At 46.2% G+C, this 22,354-nt stretch overlaps 1 protein-coding gene and 2 long non-coding RNA genes across 9 annotated transcripts in view; 2 read left to right on the top strand and 1 right to left on the bottom strand.

Annotated features, from left to right (window-relative positions):
• The window catches only part of ADGRF5 (adhesion G protein-coupled receptor F5), a 94,316-nt gene extending 86,395 nt beyond the window's left edge, over positions 1 to 7,921 (top strand). For 6 of the 7 annotated variants that reach the window (XM_013061600.2, XM_004739744.3, XM_013061594.2 and 3 more), the window contains 5 exons: positions 1,202 to 2,596; positions 3,833 to 3,874; positions 3,964 to 4,023; positions 4,667 to 4,751; positions 7,263 to 7,921. In XM_013061600.2, coding sequence (XP_012917054.1) covers positions 1,202 to 2,596; positions 3,833 to 3,874; positions 3,964 to 4,023; positions 4,667 to 4,751; positions 7,263 to 7,342 — 1,662 coding nt within the window. In that variant the 3' untranslated portion in view covers positions 7,343 to 7,921. Of the gene's footprint in view, positions 1 to 1,201; positions 2,597 to 3,832; positions 3,875 to 3,963; positions 4,024 to 4,666; positions 4,752 to 6,546; positions 6,614 to 7,262 lie in introns of all 7 variants that reach the window. The other variant, XM_013061609.2, reaches the window with a different exon arrangement.
• Positions 7,922 to 12,576: 4,655 nt separating this feature from the next.
• Positions 12,577 to 15,647, bottom strand: LOC101671870. The gene is made up of 2 exons (XR_198530.3): positions 15,482 to 15,647; positions 12,577 to 13,632 (listed from the first exon to the last, which is right to left on the bottom strand). It is a non-coding gene; the product is annotated as an uncharacterized LOC101671870 (long non-coding RNA).
• Positions 14,964 to 21,535, top strand: LOC123389517. Its single transcript, XR_006604117.1, has 3 exons — positions 14,964 to 15,164; positions 16,859 to 17,008; positions 21,248 to 21,535. It is a non-coding gene; the product is annotated as an uncharacterized LOC123389517 (long non-coding RNA).
• Positions 21,536 to 22,354: the final 819 nt, after the last annotated feature.

The following is a 22,354-nucleotide window of genomic DNA, read 5'->3' as shown; positions in this document are numbered from 1 at the left end:
GGTAAAGGAGTGCCACCCACTGGGTGGCTTACCATGACAGGAACTTATTCTGTCATAGTTCTCAAAGCTAAAAGTCTGAAATCAAGGTGTCTGCCAGGCCACGTTCTTCCCAAGACTCCAGGAAAGACTTTCTCTGTCTCTTCCAGTTCTGTGTAGCTCCAGCACTCTTTGGCTTGTAGCTGCCTCAGTCCATCCTCTCTGTCTTCATGGGACCTCCTCGTCTCCATTTATCTTCTCCTCTTCTGTCCCTCATAAGAATTCTTGACATTGGAATTAGAGCCCACCTAGGTAATCTGGGATGATTTCCTCTCAAGATCCTTAATTTAATCACATCTACAAAGACCCTTTCCCCAAATAAGGTCACATCCACAGGGTCTGGGTATTAGGACATGTTCTTTTGGGCACCAACATCCAACACACTACAAGGCTCATAGTTTCAGATTGAACAGAACAAGGCAAAGGGGGGGCAAAGAAATTATATTGAGAGATTGAGAGAAAGCCCAAATGGAAAATGACAAGCCCAAGTTTATGGGAGAAAAGATAAAAATTATTTAGCAAAAAAAAAAGGGGGGGGTGGGAATGATGCCTTTGCCAGCAGTTTGGCATTCAGCTTTGGAGAGGGTCTTTTGAAACAACTTCACCCTTATTGAGAAAATATCACGCTCTACAGGCTTGAGATTTAAGATAATATAAAACAGTGAATACATATCCCTACCAGTCTGCTGAATTGGCCTTAGTGGGTAATGGGGGGTGCTACTTGGCAAATGATTAAAGAGGTCTCCCAGCCTTGGGGATGTATCCTCTGCTAATTCCCTGCCATAAGAAGGAGGGACACATGGGCTCCTGGGTGGCTCAGTGGGTTAAAGCCTCTGCCTTCAGCTCAGGTCATGATTTCAGGGTCCTGGGATTGAGCCAGGCATCAGGCTCTCTGCTCAGCGGGGAGCCTGCTTCTCTTCCTCTCTCTCTACCTGCCTCTCTGCCTACTTATAACCTCTGTCTGTCAAAGAAATAAATAAAATCTTAAAAAAAAAAAAAAAAAAGAAAGAGGGACACAGAGCCCCATTGCCTGTGATGCCTCATTTTTCTCTTATCTTTTCCTCTCACCTGTTATCACACAACAAGCTTCCAGGGAGATGTTATTTTTTCTCTTTTGTGATTGAAAGAATTTGGTTGGTTTGACCCCATGTCATGTCAATTACAGAACATTCTCTCTACGGTTAACACCATCCTCAGCAAGCCCATGTTGAGTACCTGGAAGGTGTCCCAACATCAACCGACCAACCAGAGCTCACAGCTTCTGGATTCAGTAGAAAGATTTTCCCGAGCATTATGGTCTGAAGATAGCACTTTTTTGTCCATCAACCAAACGAATGTGCAGATGAGGAGCATAATAATAAAACCTGGCCATCCAAAACCCTACAAACAGAGCTTTGTTTTCTCAGACTCAGACCTCTGGGGCAACGTGGCCATCGAAAAGTGTGAGCTAGGAAGCCTGCCGTGGGGTTCGTCTATTGTCACTGTGGCTTTCCCAACTCTCAAAACCATCCTCACCCAGGACAGCCAAGGAAAGAATGTTGCAAACAGCTTAGTGATGACAACCACAGTTAGCCACAATATAACCATGCCATTCCAGATTTCAATGACTTTTAAGAACATCAACCCTTCAGGTGGGGAACCACAATGTGTCTTCTGGAATTTCAGCCTCGCCAACCACACAGGGGGGTGGGATAGTAGTGGGTGTGAAGTGAGACGAGTTGATGGGGACAGTGTTTCCTGCATCTGTGACCACCTGACGTCATTCTCCATCCTCATGTCCCCCGACTCTCCATACCCTGGTTCCCTCCTGGAAATACTACTGGATATCATCTCCTACATTGGGTTGTGCTTTTCCATCTTGAGCTTAGCAGCATGTCTAGTGGTGGAAGCCGTGGTGTGGAAATCAGTGACCAAGAATCGGACATCCTATATGCGCCACATCTGCATCGTGAACATTGCTGCCTCCCTTCTGGTGGCCGACATCTGGTTCATTGTGGCCGCTGCCATCCACGATCATTTTTATCCTCTCAACAACACAGCCTGTGTGGCCGCCACCTTCTTCATCCACTTCTTCTACCTCAGTGTCTTTTTCTGGATGCTGACTCTAGGCCTCATGCTCTTCTACCGTCTGGTTTTCATCCTGCATGACACAAGCAAGTCCATTCAGAAGACTATTGCATTTTCTCTTGGCTATGGCTGCCCTCTTGTCATCTCAGTCATCACGGTGGGGGCTACCCAGCCCCAAGAAGTCTACACCAGGAAGAATGCCTGCTGGCTCAACTGGGAGGATACCAAGGCCCTGCTGGCCTTCGTCATCCCAGCGCTGATCATCGTGGTAGTGAACATGACCATCACAGTTGTGGTCATCTCCAAAATCCTGAGACCTTCCATTGGAGACAAGCCAAGCAAGCAGGAGAAGAGTAGCCTGTTTCAGATCAGCAAGAGCATCGGGGTCCTCACACCACTCTTGGGGCTCACCTGGGGTTTTGGTCTTGCCACTGTGTTCCAAGGAAGCAATGCTGTGTTCCATATTATATTTACGCTCCTCAATGCCTTTCAGGTAAGTTCTGCAGGGCAGGACTCTCAGGAAGTATCTGAACTGGTGGGACAAATTAATGATAGAAACACAAACAGGGGTAGGAATGGGGAAGGATTTTAGTCCAGAGGAGGCCCTAGCCCTAACGAGGGGAATTACAAGAACCCAGTGAGATAGAAGGGACCCATTCCTCTGCTCCCATGGAACCTTATACCTCTTATCACCTGCATTATAATTTAGCCGTACGCATGACTTACTTTGAAAAGCCCTAATAATACAAGTAGGAGGAAAGTCCCTTCCCTACACAGGATTTTTCTATTTACCCAACATTATCACGATGCCACTTATTATCTCCTAAATGAAAATGCCACTATTAAACCAAGTCATTTCTCCACTTAATTTCCACAAGCATTAAATGAGCACTATCTTTGTGAAGTCAGGGGTAGCATCTGTCTTCCTTATCACTTTATCCCTAATATTACCTAGTGGTGCAGTGTAGGTGCTCGATAACCATCTGGCAAATAAAATGAATGTCATGTGCCACATAGTATGTTCTCTAGAAACATTTGCTGAAGAATGAGAGAACGAATGCCCCACGTAAGGTAGACATTCTGCTCTATTATGCTAAAATGAAAAAGACACACCTTTTGCTCTCTTGCAGTACATAACAAACTGTATACAAGCCACATTGTTAGAAGAGCTTTAGCAAAGGTACAGGCAGCAAGGAAGGAATGCTTAACTGTGATTCAACCACCAGGTGGGGGGTAAGCGTGGGCTCCCATGAGCATGGGAAACAGACATGGTCCCAGATGCTCTTGCCAAAGCCGCACAAGACCTAACCTCTGCTCCTAGGTCTGGCTTCAAACTCTAAGGCTCATGTCTAATGAAGTGTACAGCATGGCCTGACTAGAAGGGACCGGTTATTTTACCTGAGGCCCCAGGTCCGCATCACAATGACGTGAACACTACTGCAAATGGAAGAGGTGTTTTCAGCTGCCCAAACAGCAAGCCCTCCAGTCCACAAGGAGGCAGGGATAAGGAAATAGAATAATATCCTTCTCACACGATAACATTTAAGGTCCCCTGATGTGGACCTACTACATCCCTTTTAACATTACTATCCGCTGGATTCATTCCATAAATACAGCTGTGGAAAGAGGTAGTAGAGATTCAATGCCACGCTAACAATACTTCCTATTTTGCTGGACAATAGGCTAAGATTAAAATATCCTTCTTCCCAATTCTTTTTTTTTTTTTCAGGGATTATTCATTTTACTCTTTGGATGCCTCTGGGATCAGAAGGTAAGAACTATAACCGGTTCATGCTTCTAGAAACGTCAAAGTACTTGTGGCATATTGAACTCACGATGGCTTCTTTTAAACAATGGTAGGTTCAGGAAAGCTTGTTAAAGAAGTTTTCACAGTCAAGATGGTCTTCACAGCACTCAAAGGTCAGTCTTTCCTTTTAGAGACTTTTGAAAACCTCTCTCTCCACACCCAGGTTTAGCATAGATTATTACGCTGTTTTTGCTTTGGACTTGATTCTGCCTATTCAAGTCAGCCACAGAACTACCATTAGGATACTTCCTGTCCCACATCTTTTAGTAGGAATCGGATAGCACAGATAATACCAACTGGAGGTTGAAAATCAAAATTCACTGAGAAATAAGAAATCTTCTGGGGAAATTTAAGGCACCAGAGAACACAACGTAAAGAACAACGATGAGTATATTTTCCGTAATTCGTCTTGGAAAGTAACCATTGCGCTCAAACGTATTTGACTGTCGTCACATGTCAGAGGATACCAAACCCTATCAAACAGCAAAACATGCATTTGAAAGTTATTTTCCTAAATCTGATGAGAGTCCAGTATTTCCAAGTGGCTTTTCTGCTTGATTTGTTTGAAGTAGTGTATGTGTTGCCGAAGCGAGCACGATTTGTTTGAAGTAGAAATTCAACTTTCATCCAGGCTTTTTCATGGGAATGAGAGATGCAGACAATGACCACTAGTGGGAAGCAAATGAAACATCCAGGAGATAAAGCAGAGCTTTGGTTTAACATTTGCTTTGTAACTGTCTTTCTTCTCTTTTTTAGTCAACATCCCTAGGTTCATCAACACCAGTATTTTCTATGAGTTCTCCCATATCAAGAAGATTTAACAATTTGTTTGGTAAAACAGGTATGTAGTGACCTCTAGGTCTCTCCCTAGAGCACTTACTTACTCTGGGTTGACTCAAACAAATTTGCCCTGATTGGGGAATCTCACACCCCACCCCTACCTTCCTACTCCCCACTTTATGACAATCACCAACAATAGCCTCATTTGGGCGCAGAGGTTAAATACAGGAACTTGCTTACATTTTCCCAAACCACCAGGAGGCTGATACAGAGGGCAGCTAATAATAACTTAAGGATAACTTCAGTGGGCAGCTAATAATATAACTTGAGGATAAAATTTGGAGAATCTTGACAAGCCTGTGGAGAGCTGTCTGTCAAAACTCCATCAACTACAAAAATGAGAACTGTAAATTGCTGGCCTTGTCAAACATGGAGTTCTTTGCTATTCATGCCTTTTTTTTTTTTAAAGATTTTATTTATTTATTTTTGCAAGAGACAGAGAAAAAGAAAGAGAGTGTACAAGAAGAGGGGAAGGCGGGGCAGGAAGAGGTGGTGCAGAGGGAGAAGCAGGCTTCCCGCTGAGCAGGGAGCCAGATGCAGGACCCTGGGATCATGACCCAAGCCAAAGGCAGACGCTTAACCGACTGAGCCACCCAGGCACCCTCTTTGCTATTCCTGTTAAATAGAAATAGGAAGGTCATGTTTATGGACTCGGGTGTAGCAAAAAATAGATTTAAAAAGGTCTACTATAGGATCCCAGGCTGTGGGCTCCTTTCCCCTTTTTTGTTTTCCTTTCCTTTTTCTTTTTTTCTTTCTTTCTTTCTTTCTTTCTTTCTTTCTTTCTTTCTTTCTTTCTTTCTTCTTTTTTGGAGTGTGCTTGTTGTACACATTGATGTTTACAAAACTGTGCATAAATGCAGGAGGAATCACCCAAGTTGTAGTCACTCCTATTCTATTAGGAACATGCACAGCTCAATCCCTACCTTGGCCGTATAAAATCAATAATGTTAATGACTTTGGGCAATGGGTCTCAGCTATGCTGGGAAATTGAAACTTCTGTCCACCATTCCCCCACCTCCAGGAAACTAAGTACCAGAATTGCTTCCAGCTTCTTGGAAATCAACTGGTCTCATAAAGGCAGGACCCAGAAATGTGTCTATATTCCAGACTAAGGCTTTTCCTGTAAAATCAAATTTGGGGGCGCCCGGCTGGCTCAGTGGGTTAATAAGCCTCTGCCTTTAGCTCAGGTCATGATTTTAGGGTCCTGGGATTGAGCCCTGCATCAGGGTCTCTGCTCAGCGGGGAGCCTGCTTCCCCCTCTCTCTCTGCCTGCCTCTCCGCCTACTTGTGATCCTTCTCTCTCTGCCAAATAAATGAATAAAATCTTAAAAAAAAATCAAATTCAGAAAATGCCTATCAATTGCTAGAACTCCAGAGGACTTGGTGTTTGGGGCTTCGGTTTGATACATTACTCATGAGAGTGGAGAGGCTTTCCTTTTGATGTTGAACATCAGTGATTAGGCCTGCTGTGAAATGATCCGACCTTCAAGGGTAGAGGACCATCATGGCACTTGGCCGACACTGTCACTGGAACATGCCGACCATTTACATCCAAGTGGAAACCCTACAGAATGAGTTTACTGAATCAGAATTATGCAATCTGAGGCCCCCAAAAATGTGTTCTTTTTTTTCTGAATCGGTCTGATCAAAGTTGGAGTTCAGGCTGTGTTCCTGAAGTCCCAGGGCCTGAGATTCCCAGTCTCTGTCATTGCGTCTTCTCCAGGGTCATTCATGCAGCTCCGTGTTGGCCTGCTTGAGGATCCCATAATCACTGTAACTTTGGTTTATGTTGTCAGCAGCCCCAAGGGGCCCCCCAGGCAGTGATGGAAACCTTGTTAGCAGTGGCAGCTCACCAATCTGATGGTAGGGTGGGCACCGTGTCCCTTCCTCACCCAGCACCCCAACCCCACTTGGCCATGCTCAGTCCCTGCCTCCTGCTGATGCCAGCCCATGTGTGATTGCTCCATGGCTGCCCCCACCACCCCGCTGCACTTTTGTTAGCAGCCCCTGACCTCCACTTCTTTCCTGGTCCTGCTTTTTCTTCTCCTTTAATTTGCTACTTTCTTTCCTTTTCTGCCTTTCCTCCCCTCCCCTTCCCCTTACCTTCCAGCTCAGCCCTTGGACCCCTCCCAGGAGCTTCCCCAAGTCATGCCCACCCAAGGGGACCAGGGAGCTTCCCTCACTTGATGTTCCCAGGCCCGTGCATGTGGTGGCATGTGGAGGGCTGCCCATGTTCACATTCTCCCTGTCCTGTAGAAACCTGGCTGCTGGTTTGATCGGAAGTAGTTAGTGCTTGTCTTGTCGGCTGCCACGCATGCTTGAGAACGACGGCTGTTTGTTCTCTGGCCCTTCTGGGTCCTGGGAAGGGGGTGGACATGGGTTTGTTTCCAGGTATGGCAGAGCCTACCTGGCTCTCGAGCGAGAGCTCCCCTCGGGCCACATCGGGAAAGGCGCATGCCACCGTGATCATGAAGTCTTGCACTTAAGCCTGAGCTGCTGCTCTGTTTTTCAGGAACATACAATGTTTCCACCCCAGAGACAAGCAGCTCATCCCTGGAAAACACATCCAGTGCTTACTCCTTGCTCAACTAAGAACAGGAAAATCGACCCATGTGTGACTTCTTTAAAGGACAGTGGATATGCTCAGGAAAAAAAAAGAAAAATCTTTTCAAAGCCATGGGTAAAATGTTTCCTCCCCAGGCTTTCTGGAGCAGATGCTGAAGAGACTCTCCCATTAGGGAAAAGAAGCTTTCTTTCCTAAAGACAGACTAAATGTAATTGTTACATTTATTTGCTGCCCCACCTCCACCACTTGTGTGATACTAAATGTGTACAGTATTTAAGTGAGACTCAAAAACCCTGAGGCCCAACTTTCCTGTATTGTAAAATAGAATTTCAAAGAGACATTTTTCCTTGTCATACGTTGGGCACAAAAATAAGCTTTGATTCAAATAATAAGCATAAGGCTAGTACCTAGGAAATACTTCCGTGAACTCTCAGAAGGAAGGAAGGAAAGAAGGACACAGGAAAAAAGAAAAAATAGAGAAAAAGAATAAGAACCACATTTTTTAAAATTTCCATGTTAACATAATAATTCTGATACTGCAACATGGGGAATACAAAAATGGCTCAAAAACAGAAACTGAAATAAATCATGGAGAAAGTTTGGTATTTTCTTGATATTTTCTTAGCTACATGAGAAAAAAAAAATTTTAAAGGCAGTGGGAAGAGATTGGGAGGAAATTGTAACATCAGCACGCTTGCAAGTGGATAATAATATTGACAAGAAATGCATGGAAGAAGATGTAATTCTCCTGATGTTAAACGCACACAGACATATGCTGGTGCATGTGAAGGTTGGAGCTCAGGACAGGGAGCAAGCAAAGGAAATGGGATAGCCACGCTTCACCAGATCCAAGCAGATCCAACTGCTAGTTACATTTTCTACCATTTATCAGAAAAGCCTTACCTTTTGGTTTGTTCCACTTTCTAAAGGCAAAAAATACATATATTTTTATATCCATCACTTGCCAAATGTGACATATGGTGATCTAAATGTGATATATTGCACTGGAAACAGATCGCAACTGTTGTATATTGCATTTAACAGCTTTAACCAGGTACTTCTCTGTGCATCATAGGATAGATTTTCATAATCTTATGGCATTGTTTATCATTGTTGTTGCTACTGTGGATTTAGAGACCCTTGGTGTGTGGTCTAGCCCCCCATGTATTAGCTCTTTCAGTCCTTAAGTTCCAAGACCAACATACGGTAAGAGTTATTGTCTAATTTGTGTTCATTCCAACCACTTGGAAATCCTCTGAAATGAAATGTTACAGTTGGCTACTCTAGGCTCCCAATGACACTGACCTTGATGAGTAGATGGTGGAGCTTTCCCTGAGGATTTGGCTGTCTGTGAATTACGTGCAAGTGTGTGTGTGTTGCTGGTGGTGTGTACATTTCATAAAAATACAAATATTTATTAAAATTGTACCCATATTAAAGTTAAGCATGTGCTGTAGCCACGCAACCATACATTCCAAATTGAAGTCTGATCCTAGAGACACAGTGAAATGGAATAAAAATATGGGGCTACTCGGGGAATGTGGGTCGTGTGGTCTTCGTAAGAACTGAGAACCAGCAGGGATCCAGCCATCAGGAAGGTGGACAGAAGAGGCTGGGATGTAGCAACCTTTTTTTCATTGAGTTTTGAAGGAGTTTTCTTGTAACATTTTAATTCTTTAACATTTCTTCTTTTTATTTCTTATTTTAAATTCTACTTCTGCCTCTCTTTTCCTCACGGAGAGAAGCAGGTGGGGCAGATAGAAGTCTTAATAGTGTTTCAAGTAAATGAGCTGCTCGTTTCAACACATTCACCAATGATGTAGACATCTACTCCCACGTTTGCCTGGAAATTGTCACAAAGGAAATGATGAAGCTATAAAATTCTCCAGGGATGGTCAGCTTGGGGCAGGAAATCAGTACTGAGCTGACAGAGCCGGAGGCTAGGTTGGAGGATCAATGGGATGAGAATTAGAGGTTTGAGAGAATGGCTTTGACCAATATGGTTCCTGGAGTGATCTCAAGGATAACGGAGGCAAGGTTATGTAGTACAGTGTGTGAGCCTGGCCATCATGACACGATAGGCCAAAGAAAGCGGAGCCTTCAGGAGGAGCTCCAAGATGACAATGGGACAAGAAGCACTGACCTTCCAGCCATGACAGTAGGATCCTTTGGGAATCATTGTGTTGTGAAGGAACCTCTAATGGCAGGAACCTTCCCAGAATTCATAGGATGTGGGTTTGGCCCTTTGCCCACGTCCATTTACCGAGGCACGTTTCCTTACCCCCAGCACACGTGCGTGCACAAACACACACATATGTGCATGTGGTTTCTAGCTTTCAAGCCACCACACCAGATCGAAATTCCAGAAAACCCATGAAAACAAAAACTTAGAGATGTACTTGCTTAATTGCAAGATATTTAACCACTGCTGTTGGCCAAGAATATCCTAAAAGAAACAATAGAATTCAATATTGTGAAAAGAGAGCCATCCGTGAGTCTGTGAGGTCCGTGAAAGCAGGAGCCCTGCCTGGTCCTGTGTTCACAAGTTCTCCATCAACAATGACTGCAAGGATTTTAGCAGCAGATTTCTGAGGAAGAGGAGGAAGGAATGTCAGCTCTGATGGGGGTACAAAGTGAGATATATGGTCTGCCCTGCTTGCAAAGTGCTCAGGGCTTCCCCATGTGCCTGACCTGTCAGTGGCCAAAACTTAACTTGCATTAAAGGGCCTTCTATTAAGTCAGTTTCTTGCAAAGGGGTCTGTGCTAATGCTTCAGAGGATGTGAGGTGAGAGCGTTCACAAAGGAGCAACTAATCTGAGCTATAGAAATATTCTCTGGGAATACTGTTAAGTCCAGTGTGACACTCATGTCTTGAAGGAGTCGTGTCTGCCATCCTCCTCCCCTTTTCTTATAGATGGAAAAGGAGATAAATAAGACCCATGGGGTTTTCAGAATATAAGTTGCTAAGGCCAGAAATTAAGAAACACTGGAAAATTCTAGTCTCTTGTCATTTGGGTAGAGAACTTCAGAAAGATCAGTGTAAGGAAGGTAAAAAAAAAAAATAATAATAAGTGACATGGAGATGAGAAAGAGCATAGTGACTGTCAGTGTAGACCCAGGGGAGGGAGTTATTCTGAGGTGAGAGAAGAAAGTCACAACCATTGGAGAAGACGAAACAAGCACGGTCCCAGAAATCCCATGTAGAGGGAAAGCATTTGATCTGTGGCACATGAAGGTGATGTCAGACAGAAATTGTGCACCCCAAAGAGAGCCATGACCCAAGCCAATGGAAGTCTGTTTCCCTGAGTGCCCAAAATAAAGGAGGGGCTTACAATGGATGTTCTCTTTCTTATGTTTTTTTTTTTTATTTTAATGTCTACGAAAATAGTGTCTCATCATTTGACAGATGTTAGCTTTGGAATGAGAGGCTATAGATTTCTAAAAGTGTGACTTGAGATATGAAATCATGTCATCATAGTACGCCAGCGTACAGCTATGTGTCCTATCCATGCTTATAACAATAAAATATCTAGTGAGATCTCATGAAGCTTTCTTTATATAAATTGTCTGCTCTGTAACTAGGCCGGTGCTGCTGTTTCAGGCTTCCCTACCAGAAATCCAACCAGCATTTAACTGCATTCTTTAAACAGTGAATGGCTGCTTCCATTCTCCAGGCATAGTGGGGGGATGGGGGAGGGCAGGGGAACCAGAAGCTTCCAGCTGAGCTCACTTGGTTGACAGCGCCAATATCTTTCCTCCCGCCATCCACACTCCCGTGCACCATGTGAAGCCTGGAAGGTTACAGGGGGTTGAAAGGAGGGACCTTGAAGCAACACTTTCAGGACCTAACTGTCCGGGAAACAAATAAACAGATATGTGTTCTAACATTTGTGTATGGCTTGGTTGGAATTTTCATGGACGGCTGAAAACAGAGCCCTGTGAGCTCTGCTAGCCACAGACTCTTTCTGCAACGTGGGTCCATATTTCCTGTTTTCATATTCTATTGCTGCGTAACACGTTTCCACAAAACGTAGAGGCATAAAACAGCACCCATTTATGATTGCATGGTTTCTGGGGGATCAGAAGTCTGTGCATGGCTTCACTGGGTCCTCTGCTCGGGGTCTGGCAAGGTGGAACTCAGGCTGGCAGTTGTGGATTCATCTGAAAGCTGAGATCCCCATCCGAGCTCATTGGTTGTTGGGCAAAAGTCCATTCTTTGGAAGTAGAGGACAGAGGTGCTCAGCAGCTAGAGGCCATCCCCTGCCATCCCCTGCCATGTGGCCTTCTTTGCTTTTTTAGATTCAGCAGCAGAAACCCTGTGCTGCTTTGAATCTCTGACTTCTTCAGTTTCTTATCCTAAACTTTCTTTTAAAGGACTCACCTGATTGGGTCAGGCCCACCCAGGGTAATCACCCTGGATGATTCAGGTGATTCAGGGGCCTTGATTACATCAGCAGATTCCTTCACCTTTGCCATATAATATATTCTAGTCCTGGGAGTGACATGGCTGCAGGTCCTGTCAACAGTGAATCGGAGAGGACTAGACAGGATATTTCAACAGATTGTTTAAACAAACAACTTTAAGGACACAATGCTGCTCTGCAGATTCTGTCTGAGATGTTCGCTGTGACTCTGTGACCTGTAAACATTTCTTTATTCACAGCACTCATCACACGGAGAAGGGGCTCTCTGGCTGTACCACGAATAAACCCCGTGTGATGCAAATACTGTAGCCTTGAGTCTGTCTACTGACTATGCAAATGGGAAAGAAGTCACCTTTCCAAGGGGACAGCATCCAGCTCTGTGGGGATTCGGGGAAGGGGTACTGTTTGGAGAAACCTAATTTGTTCAGCTGAAAAGAGGCCCCCCAACGCCAGGGCTGAAGACCTTGCCCAGCCAGTGGACCTTGCCGAGTGGTGTGTATCTGGACTGCAGGGGTAGTCAGTCCAGGAGCTGATGTTCCCTGGATGCTCAGGCCAACGGGTCAGAGACCGAAGGAGACAGGTGCCAGCCGGTCCTCTACACATTGTACCTCTGACCACCCCCTCCTTAAAAATAAAGTCAAAATGCTGGCTTCCCATGAAATGCTGCCACCGGCAGCCCACAGGTCATGCCCGGTGCTGGGAAGGCTCCTCCCTAACAGACCCACACACCCTTCCTATGCTCACCTGGGTTGCAGTCCAGTCTTTGTCTGGACTAGTCTGCTCTTTTGCGCTGTTTTTGTTTTTGTTTTTTTCTTTGTAAGATAACATATACATCATTCAGAAGGAAGAGGTTTATTTTTGTATTTTGAAGACTTCCCCCTACCCAGGCCTCATGAAGTTTATACTTTCTTCATATAAACAGGAAGAAAAGCATGCTTCCCATGAATACTTTCTGTAACATGAATGCAGCTTTCTTTGAACTATTCAGTGACTCCGTAGAAGCTGCATGGTCTAGAGGAACAAAAACGTGGGTCACAAGCTTTTAAATTTTGAGTTAGCCACATTAAAAAAAAGTAAATTGGTAAAACCAATTGCAATAATAATTCTATGTAACCAAGTATATCCAAAATATTATTATTTCCAGATGTAACTAATGTAAGCTTGCTAAAGAAACATTGTACACTCCTTCCTTTTTTTTTTTTTTTTGTACTAAGGGTTGGAATTCCAGTGTGTAGTTTACACTGACCAGACATCTCCATTGTCCAGCCACATTTCAAATCTTCAGTAGCCACCGGTATCTAAAGGCTACTGCATTGTACAACAGAGCTTTAAAGGGAGTGGCAGGCAGAGGGAGAAGCCGACTCCCCACTGAGCAAGGAGCCTGATGCGGGACTCGATCCCTAGATCCTGGGATCGTGCCCTGAGCGGAATTCCGGCAGACTATTAACTGACTGAGGCACCCAGGTGCTGCCCATCAGAGCTTTAATGTAACCATCAGAGGGAAATGCCTTCTGCCATTCTGCCTTCTGTGTACTGACAACAGCGTTGGAGAATGAATTTAAAACAAGGCCTATACCACTCCATCCTAGCTGGTCTGTGCAGAGACCCTACACATACTGGGGGGTGGGGAGAGGGAGTTGTGGGTAGAAATCCATAAGGCCCCAAATACCTCTCTTCCATATGACCCCCGCCAGCACCGTTCCCCCCCAGCTGGCCTGAAAGCCACACTATTCAAAACTCTCCTCTGAGATTTCTGACAAGCATGGGGCATGAAATCACAGTCCCACATCTTCTTGAGGAAGGAGGAAGTGTCTGGAATCACCGTTAGCCTTCTTTCTTGGAGAATGACCTTACAGTCTCATCAGAGCAGTATGGCAGAAAGAACATGGCTCCTGGAACAGAAAGACACGTTTCCTCACTCACCTGAGCCTTTCCCTACACACTCTGGTCTTTGCTCACCTAAAGAACAGGGATCATTCAAATTCCTACTCAAGGCAGTTGTCAGGCTCAAAAAGCACAGTTTACATCAATGGGTTTCTCATACTGTCACATATTATGCAAACAAAAAGACTATTTCCAATCTCTCTTTGAAAGGCAGATAGAGGCTAACCACAGATAGCCCTGTGGGGCATTAATCTCTGGTGACTCCAGTGAGATTCCAGGGGTCTTGTAAAGCCCTGGGCATCGAGGTGGTCATCAGGAGGACCCTGGATCAGGAAGGGGAGGACACAGTTCATCAGGCATCTATGAGGAAATGAAGCAGTCCTAAACAACTTACTGACCCTGCAGATGTCCTTCAAGACAATCTTGTAACAATATGATTTCTTTTACCAGGCCCCAAGCACATCTGCAGACAGGCCTCCACATAGACCCTCTGTGCTTCCTGCAACAGTCCAACCCTCAGAATCTGGGTCACAGGTCACCACTCAGCCCCTCACACACACAGCCCAGATGGGGCACAAGGGATCCCTGCTGTCGCATGAGTATAGGAAGACCAAGACCAGTCCCAGAACCCCAGGGGTCTTCAGAAGCCCTCGAGGGCAGGGACGCCCCTGCAGGTCAACTTCCGGCTGCAAAGCCTTCCAGGCCCTTTGAGCTCCAGCCTGGAGACCAGATGGTCCTGGAGGACGACAGTTTGGGGAAGCAGGAAAATTTCGCAAGTGTGATTAGAGCATTCCCAAGGGAGCCCTGCTCCGAGGAAGGCTCTCCTGGCATCACATGGGTCTGTGTGGCAGAGTTCCAGGTGTCTCTTTCTTCCAAGTGGCACCTAGACACAGCTCTGCCCCTGCGGACACTCAGGGGAAAGTACCCCTCATGACAGCAGGTGCCAAGCCAGTGGGCTTTGAGAGAGTGGACCCAGCCCCCTGGGCCAGGCCTATCATGTACCCACCCCCTCTCTCCATTCCCTTCAGTCATTCTGCAAGGGTGCAGCAGCCAGAAAGCTCCTGATTCGTTCCCATTTACCAACCTCAGGGCTTAGGGCTCCATCCACTACCCCTCCACCCCACCCCACACACACCATCTTATGTACTGATAGATGGATACTGAAGTTTATCCTCTAGCACATTCCTAAAGAGGGAACCGCTTTTCCTAAATTTTCTGGGCTCAGTGACTATGAGCTCACAGTACAAGAAGGGAGGGGAGGCGGACGATCACTGATCACTGAGACGTGTCCTGTGCCAGATCCCTGTTCTTTCTCTGCAAATACCATTTTCCTGGGGGGGGGGGGGCACGACTCAGCTGAAGTCGCCTTGCTGCTTTCTAGACACCCCTTCCTAAACTATTCCCTTTAAACTTTGAGGGGAGGAGTCACAAGGTCCCCCGCGTGCCCTCTGCACACACGGGCCGTGGGTCTGGGAGACGTGCAACCCTTCACACCGCGCGGTTTTCCCTCTTTCATGCAGAGCCAAGTCCCAAGGAGGAGGTATGCGGGCGACTGTTAGAAACGAAACAGTAGCAACCCAGGAGCCCGGGGCGGGTGGGGGGGGGGGGGAAGGCTTCTCAGCATGAAAATCAACAGGAACTGATTGGGCAAGTCGTGGGAGGGCGGCTGTTGCAGCCCACTTCCTTCGCAGGGCTGCGCGATCCAAGAGCGACTGTGGGCCCTGCCTCCTGGGAAGCGATGGTAATCGGTCCCATCTTGTGTCCTCCATCCCGCCGGCCAGCCTCGCCCGCCCCCGGGCGCGGTGGAAGGAGGTGTTCGATTTGGAATCCCCGGGGAAGAATCGCACATCCACTCACTGTTTTTCTGGAACAGCGCGCTGTTCCCAGGCCCCGAGGAGCTCTCTCGCAGCTGTCCCAAGTCAAAGCGGAACCGACAGGAATCTCCAGCGGGGCCCCTGAGTGACCGGGGGCAGCCCGCGCCGGGCTTTCCTCGCCCGCTCCCCGGGCTTCTCCTGAGGCTCGATCGCCACCTTGTGGTCATCGGGGGGAGCGCCGCCTCCGGGTCCCACCTTCAAAGAGGCAGGAGCTGATAGGCCGCTGTTGTGCCTGGAGGGCGACGTGTGGGGAAGTAATTTGGTGCGAAGGTGGGATGGAGGCCTGCTAGATGACAGACACCAGGAATGCAAGGATCACCCTCACTCCCTACCTCCTGACACGTTTTAGGCTATGGTCCTTGCAGGAGATGAGGAAGCCAGAAAGCTTTGAGGAGATAAAGGGAGAGCGGACATGGCAGTCACAGAGTTCAAGTGTGCCTGATGGATTTGCAGACAGGTGTACCTTTCTGAGAGAAACTTGCCAGGATAGCTCCCTCCTTCTGTTTCTTTCCTCCCTACTGACCGAATCTTATTTATGGAACCAAAGGCAAAGTTAAAGGCAGCCCCATGCCATCACCTGGTTTCCCCATTCCAGAAGGGAGGTAGTTTGAGGAAACAAAACGGGTGCCTTCCATGTGTCCCAGGGCCTTAAACACTTTCCCCATCAATGCACCTTCAAAAGGATGAACTAGGATGAACCCCTGCCCTATTCTAATTCATCCATAGGGAACTATTCCTGCGAAGCTGGGTTTTCGTTTTTAGTTCACGCTGGACCCGCAGCTGCCCCAGGGCTGTCTGATACACCAGCCCATCCTGAGGCCACCTGGGAAGTTTCTAGTTGAGGCTCTGGACACACACTCAAGAAGACCTGCTGGCTTTGCCAGCCAAAGTGTGATCCAGAGAGACTCAGAAGAAGTAAACAGTACCCACAGCCAAGAAGACTGATCCTTGGAGCAGAGGGACGTGCTGACCTGCCTTATGTCATGGCCACACAGCTTCTGAACATCCAAGAATATCCTATGCTTTGGGATACTGCTCCCCCCAACCCACCAAAAAAAAAAAATATCTCTCTCCCCTTCTCCCTTATATTGGACATCCATCTAATAGGAAACCAAATCTCAAGGGGAGATGAGGTTTACCATGCAAAAACTTCTGGGAGAGAGGTGCACAGCAAAGGAAATAAAATTCACCCTCCAGTGAAAACGGCTGATCGCTATGTCACTAGGCCAACCTTTATTGAGCTGTTTACCATGTATCTGACGCCTGTCCTAAACTTCTTCATGCATATAATCTCCTTTAAGATTACATCTTAAGATTATGTCAACCCAGGCTTGAGGAGATGCTCTTTTTTATTTTGCAGGTGAATAAACCAAGCACAGAGAAGCTAACAACTTGCCCAGGGTCGTGTAGCTCAGGAATGGTCGAGCCAGGTGCCGAGTGCAGACAGTCTGACCTGGAACATGGGCACGTCCCCACCTCACTCTGTCCCCCTTCATGCAGCCTGATGCAGGTATCCTCTGATGGCTCGGGGGAGGGGGCAGTTCTGGGTACCCAGATTGAGAGAGGGAGAACACAGCCATGGGAAGGGTAGAGAAAGTAAACTGTCTCCACCCTTAGTGTCACTTTATGATGGCACATAGGGGCAACCCAGAACACAGTGGCCGGTCCTCTGGGCCCTCTTGGGGGTTGGCCCTCTTCCCTCTTCAGTCTCTGATGGAGCATGAAAGGACTCCCACCGTGTTGCTTGAGTGAAAGTAGATCTCACATTAGCCGCCTACTTGACCCCCAAATGGGGCAGCCTGATGGCACCTGCCATTTTTATCCTTCATCTTCATTCAAATGAATTTTCACGAGGTTCCCATCGCCCTTGGATGTACTTTTCCTCTTGCTGGGAGTCTACTGAGCATTCTCACAGTGTTGGATGTCACTAAAACATACACGAGAAAACTAGGAGTTCTCTGAAACGACGCATGTGTCTAACGTGGTGTTTAAGCACAACTGAGGCATTGAGGCATTCGTCCTACGCCGCTTGGCTACGTGGTAATGGCCATGGTGAGTGCAGACAGTCGAGCAGCTGATCTACTAAGAGAGTTATCTGGGCGTTTTGCTTCCTTCTGCACGGGCCAGAGCATGGTGCGGTCTCCGGCACTGACTGACAGCCATCTGAGGGAGTAGAGAGGGGGTGAGCCCACTTTTCTATTTTCCTTTAACTCTCCTGACCAGACAGAAATCTTGAAATGTTACTGATGATTTCCACTGAGCTGTCGAGTCATGCTTGGGTCAAACTGACATAAATCTGTCTAGGCCTGAGGGAATCTGTGTCCCACATGAGGCCATGTCTCAGTCCATGCTAGGGCTACAGGACCAGCTCTGGGCCAAATTGTGAAAGGTGGAGAGAAGTGGGCCTGGTCTACACTATCTTTCTGACCTTTAGGTCTATCTCGTACATACAGCAATATGCACATACGTGCGCCTGCGCACACACAGACACACACACAGACACACACGCGTACTCATACCCAGGAACCAGGTTAAGCTGCCTCGTTCATGTCAAATCTCTTCTGTCGTTTCTTTTTTTATTTTTATTTTTATTTAAAACCAATTAATAGAGAGCGTGTTATTAATTTCAGAGGCAGATTTCAGCGACTCATCAGTTGTGTATAACACCGAGTGCTCCTGCCATCATGTGCCCTCCTAAATGCTTGTCCCCCAGGAACCCATCCTCCCACCTCCTTCCCCTCCAGCAACCCTCAGCTTATTTCCTGTGATTAAGACTCTCTTGGGACAGCTGGGTGACTCAGTCCCTTACACAACTGCCTTCTGCTCAGGTCATGATCCCCAGGTCCTGGGATTGAGCGCCGCGTCAGGCTCCCTGCTCAGTGGGAAGCCTGCTTCTCCCTCTCCCTCTGATGCTCCACCTGCTTGTGCTCTCTCTCGTTCGCTCTCTCTCTCTCTGACAAAGAAATAAAAACCTTTTAAAAATAAATAAATAATAAAAAATAATAATAACAAAAAAAGAGTCTCTTATGGTTTGCCTCCCTCTCTGATTTCATCTTTTATTTTTCCTTCCCTTCCCCGTGTTCATCTGTTTTGTTTCTTAAATTCCACATATGAATGAAATCATATAATATCTGTCTTTCTCTGATTGACTTATTTTGCTTAGCATAATACCCTCTATTTCCATCCGCATTGTCATAAATGGTAAGATTTCATTCTTTTTGATGGCTGAGTAGTACTCCATTGTATGTATATAACACATCTTCTTTTTTTTTTTTAAGATTTTATTTATTTGACAGATAGAGATCACAAGTAGGCAGAGAGGCAGGCAGAGAGAGAGGGGGAAGCAGGCTCCCTGCTGAGCAGAAAGCCCAATGCGGGGCTCGATCCCAGGACCCTAGGATCATGACCTGAGCCGAAGGCAGAGGCTTTAACCCACTGAGCCCCCAGGCGCCCTAACACATCTTCTTTATCCATTCATCCATCAAAGGACATCTGGGCTCTTTCCATAGTTTGGCTATTGTGGACACTGCTGCTGTAAACATTGGGATGCATGTGTCTCTTTGAATCACTATGTTTGTATCCTTTGGATTAATACCTAGTAGTGCAATTGCTGGGTGGTAGGGTAGCTCTATTTTTAACATCTTGTGGAATCTCCATACTGTATTCCAGAGTGGCTGTACCAGCTTGCATTCCCACCAACAGTGTAAATGGGTTCCCGTTTCTCCACATCTTTGCCAGCAATTGTCATTTCCTGTCTTGTTAATGTTAGCCATTCTGACAGGTGTGAGGTGCTATCTCGTTGTGGTTTTGCTTTGTATTTCCCTGTCTTCTGTCATTGCTTCTGCATCAGTACTTATCAGAGATTGCTACCACCCCATCTCAGCATCTCCCATCCCCCGCCCATTAGGGTTTGTGATGGTTTGCGAACAGTACTCATAGCTAAACACAGCACCTGTCTTTGAGAACTAATTTTGCTTGAAGATTTTGGTAAAAAATATTATGTTTATATAAATAACATGGGAAAGCCATTTTAGCCATATTTATAAATATGTGGAAATGTGAGTAGATGGCCAATTAGACGTCAAATGATATTTGTAATAAAGAAAACCAAGCAAAAAAGATCTTCCCATCACATTCGATGTCCCACCCCCCAAACCACTCACTGGTCTTAGTAAACCTCCCTGGTAGCCAAAAGGGGATAATAGAGTCTCCTTCTAAATGGACCTTGGAGCTGACTGAAGCACTCAGTCTCTCTAGAATATGCTCACTTTATTCAAATATCTGAGTAGAACTTCTGGATCCCCAAGTCTGCCTCAAGCCATGAGATGAATGACGTAATGCATCAGGAAGAAGGACCAGGAGAAGAGAAGGTGTTCGACTGGCTGTAATTTGCTTGCAGAGATGCATCAGTATCATACTACACTCCATACGGTATCCAGGTCCACCGTAATGCAGAGCTGGAGGAGGTTAGATTCTTGTCGAAGGATTCGGCAACGTTCCCACAGTCCTTAGTACTGAGGCACCCTAAATAAAAGTCTTTGCAGCAGAAATATCCAAAATAAAAACTTTTCAACATTACTATCCTGGGAAATCCTGGGTTGGCTCAGTTGGCTGAGCGACTGCCTTCGGCTCAGGTCATGTTCATGGAGTCCTGGGATCGAGTCCTGCTTCGGGCTCCCTGCTCTGCAGGGTGTCTGCTTCTCCGTCTGAGCCTTCTCCTCTCATGCTCTCATTCTCTCTCATTCTCTCTCTCTCAAATACATTAATAAGATCTTAAATAGTATATATTGCTATCCCACACCACAGCAGAGGGTTTTCCTTAGTTTAAAGGATGCTAGAAACCATCTTCGCATTAATAACCTGGGATTCTCAAACAGCTCTAGGTACAGCATGCCAGCAGGCCCAGTGAACTAACTTTGCCATGGAATCTTGGATTACAGCTCAATTTGGTTCTCACCTCCCTCACTTGCTAGAACATTCCATCAGCCGATCCAGTTGGGCAGGTGATTCTCAATCAGGATGACTTCACTTCCCCCGCCCAGGGACATTTGGCAACATCTAGAGACGTTTTTCGTTTTTGTAATCAGGGAGGTGGCACTGCTGACATTTCGTGGGCAGAGGCCAGGATGCTGCTAACATCCTACAGGGTACAGCACAGTGATCATGAAAAAGAATATCTCGTTCAAAATGTCAGTAATGCCCAGGATGAGAGACCCTGGGGTAGCCGATTGTCTCTTCCTGGCTGCCAGATTCTTCGGTTGCACATGACTAGAGTGAACATTTAATCCAAGATGTTTGTTGGAAAGCGAAATCACGGAGCAGAGAGTGTCTTACATTTACAAAATAGGGTTGGTGACTTTTATGGGGCTTGATAGATAATAAATATGTTCAATGTTCACTGTGGCCTTTGGGGTAGGGGTAGGGGTCCTACCCACTTCTACTATCACAGGCTCCAGATAGTACCAAAGAACTTGACATTAAAGAATGGCCAGATTGGCTCAGGCCAGTTCACAGAAGGAAACAAGACAGAGAAGGAAAAGGATGGGGTGAGGGGAAACGTGAGATATTTTTCAGACTTTCAAACTACTCTGACTCCTTCCCACTATGTTGACCCACTATGTTGACCAAGGAACCAAGCACCCAGATGCAGAGAAAATTTCTTCCTTTTTCACATCACTCATCTAAATCTCAAATACCACAATGCCTAGAGATGATGTAATGGGTATTTCTCTGTCTCTCTCCCAACAAGAACGCCTACTTTTCCATCACCACCCCAACACCTCAAAAGAGAAAAGTATCTGCTAATTCTCCTGGAATGACTGAGAACTTTGGGCTCGAAGAAAAGTTGAGTGCAGTGCCCCATCTATGATGTGATGGGTTCTTAATCAGTCAATCAACAGAAATGCCCATTAGTCATCAACAGAGTTGCACGTGAGTAGTGGGTGTGTTGCTGGATCTGAGAACCTGCAGAGAAATAACAAAATATTTGGCCCTCAGTCTGGTACTTCCTTATCATTGTTTTGACTTGCTGTTTTAATTTAGAGTACTAGATCAAAATCCTAGATTACCCTTGATATTTGAGCTTCTGCTGCTTCCAGAGAGAACTCATGTGTACAAGCAGTGTTGTCTTTGGCTTGGAAGGGGGCTTCTGCCTTTGAACTAGACCACATCTAAGTCAGGCATAGCCCAGAGCACATTTCTTTCTAGTAAAACTAAGGAAAACAACAATAGTATTTACAGCCCGGAGCCTGGAGTTCCCTTCCACAGTGAGACAGTGTGAGATTGTGGAGGCCACAACTTTCTCCAGGCCTAGCTGGGAAGGCGGTGTGGGCTTACAGACTGTGAGGCCCATGGAGAAAAAGCAGTCTATTTTCAATTTGGTCTTGGAAGACAGAAGTCTAGCCTGGGGCCTGGATAGTGTCTCGTATAGTCTGAAAATTGAACAGTAACATTTGCATGCTCAAAAATATGTTCTTACCCACTACCCCATTTTATTACTCTGCAACTCCGGACGTGTTAAAGTGGGGTGGGGGGAGGTGGCTAACTATTACTTCCATTTGACAGATTAGAGAACCATGACCAAGAGCTGATGTGATTTTACAAAAATTGCTCAGTTGGTTGGATGTGCCTTTCTGGCCTACTTGACTTCCAAACTCATTTTCCATTGGAGCAGGTGGTGCCCTCAACCAGCCCTCCAGGGGATACCGGTGACCTCAGGCTGGAGAGTTGGGCCCTGAGGGGTGCTGGTTGCACCTATTACAAACTCTCCTCACAACGGAGTCTTCTTAACCCATCATGTTATTTCCAGAATGGCCATCAAGTGTGTACTTGGGAAGCTGGTACCCTTAAGCCTGGG

This window comes from Mustela putorius, unplaced genomic scaffold (assembly GCF_011764305.1).
Source record: "Mustela putorius furo isolate JIRA1106 unplaced genomic scaffold, ASM1176430v1.1 tig00003983_pilon_pilon_pilon, whole genome shotgun sequence".
Taxonomy (NCBI): Eukaryota; Metazoa; Chordata; class Mammalia; order Carnivora; family Mustelidae; genus Mustela; species Mustela putorius.
Note: the sequence above shows the minus strand (reverse complement) of the source record. Positions and strands in the feature narration are given on the sequence as shown.